At 46.0% G+C, this 7581-nt stretch overlaps 1 protein-coding gene across 1 annotated transcript in view; it reads left to right on the plus strand.

Moving 5' to 3' along the window:
• Window positions 1–1889: 1889 nt before the first annotated feature.
• Window positions 1890–7581, plus strand: part of TMPRSS9 (transmembrane protease, serine 9) — a 40892-nt gene continuing 35200 nt past the window's right edge. Inside the window, exons 1-2 of the mRNA XM_003788717.2 lie at window positions 1890–2031; window positions 6366–6493. Of these exons, the coding sequence (XP_003788765.1) occupies window positions 1890–2031; window positions 6366–6493 (270 nt within the window). The remainder of the gene's footprint in view (window positions 2032–6365; window positions 6494–7581) is intronic.

Below are 7581 nucleotides of genomic sequence, written 5' to 3' on the forward strand. Positions count from 1 at the left end.
GGTCTGGGCTGGATTCGAACCTGCCACCTTGGGTGTATGTGGCTGGTGCCTTAGCCACTTGAGCCACAGGTGCCGAGCCAATAAAACATTTTTTAAATGGTCAAAGGAGACAAAAAATGAAATAATATGATGTGACATGTGAAAATTACATGGGATTTGAATTTCAGTGTCCACAAATAAAGCATTATTGTAACATAGCTGTCCTCTGATTGTTTATGTGTTGTTGGCTGCTTTAGCACAACAGTGGCAGAGTTGAGTACATAAGATAGAGACTGTGTGGCTCAGGAAGATGAAGATATTTACTGTCTGGTCCTTTCACAGAAAATGTTTGCTGACTGTTGGTCTTGAGGTTGTCTATATCTATCAACTCTGTGTTGTGGAAAACTATACAATTGTTCATACCATGCATTTCATCCCGTCGCTGTTCAGTGGTATCATGTGAGTGGCTTGATATCAGCCACAACAGGAATATTTACACCACAGAAATAGGCAGATGCTACAAATCAGGCTCCTTCCCTTTGCCAATGGACTAATTGTAGAACATGTACCAACAACATAGTGCTAGAGCTCAGATTCTAGTGAAAACAGATCCATGCAATACTGTCAGCAGTAACAGGTATGATTACAGACAGAACAAGGCAAGAGCATGGAAGGATGGGCTTTGGGGGGAAGTTCGATGTCCCTAAGGAGGTGATCTTTGAGCAGAGACCTTCATGAATGGGGAAGCCCTGCTGAGGTGGGGAGGGAGGGGGCTCTAGTCAAATGGAAGGTAAAATTGGAGGAACAGTTGCCCTCTCAGAGAGGCAAGAGAGGGAGGTACAGACATCTCTCTCTCCATAAAGGATGCTAGTGGCCTGTCCAGAGCAGTGTCTGTGGAGATAGTGAGAAATGGCAGGATTTGGAATCTATTTTGAGTGTTGAGCAGAAAAGGAGTATGTGACTACAAAATGTTTGCTGCAACTCCCTTGGGAAGGTGGTCCTAGATACCCCTCCCCTGGAGCAAGGGCTGTACTAGTGACTTCTTTCTAATAAGTCAGATGGGGCAGAAATCATAGCAGCTGACTCTGGGACTAGATCATAAGAGACACTCACTGTGTGCCTTCCACCATATTCTCCCTTGGATCATGCCCCCTGAGGGAAGTTAGCTGCCATGTTTGAGGGTGCTCAAGCAGCCCTGTGGGATGGTCATGTAGAGAGTCCAGGGCCACATGGACAATGTAAGCATGAAAATAGGTCAAGGTCCAGCCTGTTCTCCCTATAACATTTTATTCTATTCTGTGACAGGCTGCCTAATGGCCACCAAAGATGCTATAAATTCTAGAACCTGTGTTACTTTACATGGCAAAAGGGACTTTACAGATGGAATTAAGTTAAGGACCTTCAGATGGGAGGTCATCCTGGATGACCCTGGTAGCCCAGTGTCACCACAGAGTCCTCATAGGAGGAGGCAGGAGGCTCAGAGGCAGAGACTGAAATTGCTGTGCACTGTCTCTGAAGGCAGAGGAAGGGGCCCTGAGCCAAGGGATGTGGGCCCCTAGATGCTGGAAAAGGAGGGAGGCACATTGTCCCCTGGAGTCCCCAGGAGGGACCAGCCCTCTGTTTTTAGACTTCTAACCTCCTAACCTGTAAGATAATAAATCTATCTTCCTTTAAGCTACTGACTTTGTGGTCATTTGTCACAGCATCTGCAGGAAACACACAATTACTCCTAGCATTGGACCCCAGAGACCTATGGAAAGACATGCATTCGGAGCTTGGTGGGCAATCATGATCAATCTACATTTAAGGGCACTGTTGTGACCCTCATTCAGGGGTGCCTGCAATCTCTCACCCCGTGTTTCTGCCCTGTTTTTGTGGCATCTAGTTTGTTGACGGAGTGTCTCCAAGTCATGGAACCCACCGTAGATGACTTGCAGCTTGTGCCCCCGGCAACCAAGGAAGTCCCTGCCCCGGATGTCATGTGCTGCCGAGCAGCCATCACTGGACTGGTGGTCATCAGCATAGTCATCCTCAACTTGGGAGTCTTTTCCGGTAAGTGGCCATGAGATTAGCTGGGTTCACAAAATCAGGTAACATGCACAAAGACACCGAAAGTGGGTCTGTGATGTCTGTGTGATCATCTTAGGATCGAAAGGCTGAGCATCCAAGCATTGCAGTGAAGGCTGACCTTAGGTCAGGTGTCTGGGACATAGGAGTTATACCCTCAGTGTGGATGTGGGGACAGGTAGGGCCATTTCTTCATATTTCAGTTTTACCAACTGAAGGGATTACCCAAAGAAGTTTTTTTTTTTTTCCAGAATGTATTTATTTAATCCAAGGAAGTTTTCATGGTGAGATGGATAGAAATAAAGATGGCAAAATGAACTTGCTTTAAATATCAAGAAACTGGAAAAGTACTAAACAGTATTTTTAAATGAGCAATCACTTATATTCCCACCACCCAAAATTCACAATTGCTCAAATTTCCTATTTGTTTCCAGTTCTTTTCATGCTGAATCATTCATAGCATTGCATATTAAAACCTGCAGAGTTTTGACACATCTGTATAATGTAAGGGCTCCAGTTATAAAAACAAGTATTCTGGCTCAACACCCGGCCACATACACTGAGGCTGGTGGGTTCAAGACTGGCCCGGGCCTGCTAAATAACAATGACAACTGCAACCAAAAATAACTGGGCATTGTGGTGGGCACCTGTGGTCCCAGCTACTCAGGAGGCTGAGGCAAGAGAATTGCATAAGCCCAAAAGTTTGAGGTTGCTGTGAGATGTGACACCATGGCACTCTACTGAGGGCAACATAGTGACATTCTGTCCCTCCCCCAAAACAAAAACTGAAAACACAAGTATTCTATTTCATTTGAATAGAATCATCTACAAGCCTGTGGCTCAAGCAGCTATGGCTCAAGCAGCTAAGGCGCCAGCCATGTACAGCTGAGCTGGCGGGTTCGAATCCAGCCTGAGCCCACCAAACAACAATGATGGCTGCAACCAAAAAATAGCCAGGCGTTGTGGTGGGTGCCTGTAATCCCAGCTACTTGGGAGGCGGAGGCAGGAGACTCGCTTGAGCCCAGGAGTTGGAGGTTGCTGTGAGCTGTGATGCCATGGTACTCTACCCAAGGGGACAGCTTGAGGCTCTGTCTCAAAAAAAAAAAAAAAAATGGGAGGGCCTACTGGCTCAGAACCTATAGTACAGTGGTTATGGCACCAGCCACATACACCAAGGCTGGTGGGTTTGAACCCGGCCTGGGCCAGCTAAACAACAATGACAACTGCAACAAAAGTAGCTGGGCGTGACTCGGCACCTGTAGCTCAGTGGCTAGGGTGTCAGTCACATACACCAAGGTTGGCAGGTCTGAACCCGGCCCGGGCCAGCTCAACAATGACAACTACAACAAAAAACAGCCAGGCATTGTGGCAAGCACCTGTAGTCCCAGCTACTTGGGAGACTGAGGCAAGAGAATCACTTGAGACCAAGAGTTTGAGGTTGCTATGAGCTATGACGCCATGGCACTCTACCGAGGGCAACAAAATGAGACTCTGTCCCCCCAAAATAAAATAAAATAAAATAAAAATAAAAAGTATATAACCAGTCATTATAGGTAAGCATAACCTACATTTCATTCTTTTCGGGTAAGTGGCCATGAGATTAGCTGGGTTCACAAAATCAGGTAACATGCACAAAGACACCGAAAGTGGGTCTGTGATGTCTGTGTGATCATCTTAGGATCGAAAGGCTGAGCATCCAAGCATTGCAGTGAAGGCTGACTGCCTTATCCTCCTGCCTTATCCTCCCGAGTAGATGAGACTATAAATACCACCATGCCTGGCTAATTTTTCTATTTTTTGTAGCAATGGGGTTTTGCTATATTGCCCGGGCTGGTCTCAAACTCCTCACCCCAAGTAGTCCTCCCACCTCTGCTTCCCAAAGTGCTATGACTATATAGGTATGAACATAAGTGGTTTTAAAATACATATCCATGTTTACATACATGTACACATATACACTTCCATAAAAAATATTTAGTACTGTTTTGCACAGCCTCATTATTACGTGAATGGTAGAGAATACCTTCTTTGTGGAAAATTTACCTTTTTTCATTCCACCATTTGTCTTAGCATACTCTGAATGTTAATATATAGAACATAGAAATTCCTCTTGAGAGACATAGCAATTTCCAATTTTAGCCATCATGATTAGTGGTGGCAAGTGGGGTTTCTCTAGAATATTCCTCCAGTGTCAGCCGGCAATGGTGTTGTCCAGGACAGCAGCCTCTGGCCTGTGTAGCCATTTAGATTGAAATCATTACTAAAACTAAATTGCATCTAAAATTCAATTTCTCAGCCTCAGCAGCCACCTTTCAGCTGCCCAGCACCACATGCAGCTTGCTTGCGAGGACTGCATTAGATTATCATTGCAGAACTTTTCTCTTGGACAGTGGAAATCCCATCTCGCTCACTCTGCAATGACAGGCTGCCTGTGGTCTTATTTGGGGATCTTAAAGTCACTTTTTTTCTATGAAATTATGATAGTAAATAACACTGGGGTGGGGGGGAATGCTCTTATGCAGCTAAACAGTAAGCTGGAAATCTTATGTGGGTCCCTTTTTTTAAAAAAAATTTCTGTGAACTTCTGGAACATCCCATAGCCTGACACATTTGACTGGTGCCCTCTAGTGGTTACAGATGCCAAGTACAAGACGATTTGGGCTCCGTGTGTGCTTGTCAGACTCATCCTTGCACTAGTGAGAGGCAGGAACAGGGCAGAGTTTCACACCTCCATTCTAGAAACACAGATACATTTTGAGAACAACAGACACATATAATCTCCAGAAGGATCCCCTGAAATCACGGGAAGTCTTTCTTAAGCATCACTTAAAATTAAATTAAATTAAAGCACTTAAAATTAAAAACTTAATGAAAGTGAATTTTCAGCTCCTTCTTAGCTCAAAACTTTAGGGAGACGGTGTCGAGAGAGGATAGGGGAAGGACCTCTCTGGACTATTTCCACAACTCCTTGTGAGTCTATAGTTATTTCAAAATAAAAATGTAGGCTCGGCGCCTGTGGCTCAAGCGGCTAAGGCACCAGCCACATACACCTAAGGTGGTGGGTTTGAATCCAGCCCGTATCCGCCAAACAACAATAATGGCTGCAACCAAAAAATGGCCAGGTGTTGTGGCGGGCGCCTGTGGTCCCAGCTACTTGGGAGGCTGAGGCAGGAGACTCTCTTGAGCCCAGGAGTTGGAGGTTGCTGTGAGCAGTGAAGCCGTGGCACTCTACCCAGGGTGACAGCTTGAGGCTCTGTCTCAAAAAGAAAAAAAAAAAATTAAAAAAAAATAAAAATGTAAACAATTAGTTGGGATACAGAGCCTGGGATGTTTATTCTACACACCAGCGTGCTTGCTTTTCTTTATTTTTAGTTTCTTGAAGAAAACAAACTGTTCTTAGAATTGATTTAGAATATTTATTCTGACTTAGTGCCTGTAGTGCCCGTAGCTCAGTGGTTAGGGCGCTGGCTACATACACCCCAGGCTGGCGGGTTCGAACCCGGCCTGAGCCTGAGCTGTGATGCCATAGCACTCTACAGAGGGTGATATAGTGAGACTCTGCCTCAAAAAAAAAAAAAAGAGAATATTTATTCTCTCTGTTGAATAGATGAACATCTTGTCTAGAATATCTATCCACTTAGGAGAAATAGAATTAGGGCGCAGCTTTCACGGTTTATGTGGTTGCCATTTTCATTTTTTAAATTTTATAATTACGAACTTCTTTTTGTTACTGTGCACTTCTGATAGTCATACTCTTGCTTTCGTGGTTTGTGTGGTTTCTGTCATAGGCTTTATTTAAAAATGTCTTATGATTATTATTCTTGGCCACCGTGTACTCTGGGTACAATGTCCTGTATCCTTTTGGACAGTATCTGCACAGGATTATGGCCTGAGGATCCTGATGCCCCTTTGTTGTGCTCACAGACCTGCGTAAATGGGTTCCTTTTCCTGGGGAGGAGGGAGGACTGTTGTTCCAAGGCCTATTGAGCACTTTTCTGCCATTATGTCCTGAGGTCATCAGGCCTGGGCTGGACACTTCAGGGGAGATAAGCATGAGCCAGACAATTCCTGTTCTTCAGGAAAACCTGGGGGCAACTGGGGCGGCTATGCTTGGGGGCCTTTGGTTAGGTGGCTGTAGAAGTTGTCACCAGACCAGATGCTCTGCACTGTGGATTGGTGTTCAGGACAACCACAGGGCACCTGCCACCCTCTGTGTGTTAGGAGTGACCTTTGTAGGTAGTGCAGGGGCAGAGCAGGCAAAGTCTGGTGGTGGGCTTATTTGAACTGGGCTCTCTTATGGGCCCTGGTCTTGTCCCCAGCCTTCCTCTCCATGCAGAGTGTCCACATGGACCACACGGCCAGGCTGCAGGGCATCCGCTGGGCCAGGAGCTTGCAGGAGGAGGCCTCGGATTACTACTGCACACTGACGCCTGCACTGGAAGCACTGGTGAGGGTGGCTTGCCTCCAGGGCCTGGGAGGCAAGGTGGTGGCCAGGCCCCTGGTGTGCATGGGACGAGGCAGGGTGGTGGGGCCAAGCATGGGGGCAGAGCTGCACCCATTGGGAGCCAACTCCTGCAGGGCATGTAGGCCACTGTGTATCTTATTCTAGTGGAGGAATCAGGACTGACTTGAGCTGGTAGGAGTATAAAATGGTGCAGTTCTGTGACAACAGGCTGGTGGTTCTTCAGAAAGCTAAACATATGATCCACATTCCACTCCTAGGGATCCGTTCAAGAGAAATGAACACATCTGTCCACGCAGTAACTTCTGCATAAATGTTCCCATAGTTGATTCATATGCAGTACCAGTCAACAGGTGGAAACCCAAATATTCATCAGTGAGCAAATGGATGAGCACATAAGGGCCCATCCACACATGGGAATGTCACTCAGCCAGGAAAAGGAATGAGGCTCTGACACAGGCTACAGCATGGATGGACCTTGAGGATATCATGCTCAGTAAGGGAAGCCAGACACAGAGGATGTGAGATTCCATTTATATGAAATGTCCAGAATAGGCAGATCTATAGGGATAGGATGCAGATTTGTGGGTGCCAGGGACTGGGGAGGGGATGGGGTGTGACTTCTGATGAGGATGGAGCTTCTTTTGGGGATGATGGAATGTTTTCACATTGATTGTAGTGATACCAAGCTATGAATCTACTAAAATCCATTGAATTGTATACTTTTATAAGGTAAGTAGGTAAATTACATCTCAATGAAAAAATGTTTTCCATTTTATTCTAAGAGAAATGGAAGGGTGACCACATTAGAATCCATGTTTTGAGAAATGTACTCTGCCTGCCTCCTGGGGAATGTCTGATAAGACCTTAGAGAAACAAGGGACAAATTTTGAGTCAGCAGCACCTAGAACAGGGGTCAGCAAAGTTCTCTTATAAAGAGAGAGCCGGCTCGGCGCCTGTGGCTCAAGCAGCTAAGGCGCCAGCCACATACACCTAAGGTGGTAGGTTCAAATCCCCAGCCTGGGCCCGCCAAACAATGGCTTGGAGGTTGCTGTGAGCTGTGACGCCACAGC

The sequence above is a fragment of the Otolemur garnettii genome, unplaced genomic scaffold (genome assembly GCF_000181295.1).
Source record: "Otolemur garnettii isolate 467f Iridium unplaced genomic scaffold, OtoGar3 scaffold00029, whole genome shotgun sequence".
NCBI lineage: Eukaryota > Metazoa > Chordata > Mammalia > Primates > Galagidae > Otolemur > Otolemur garnettii.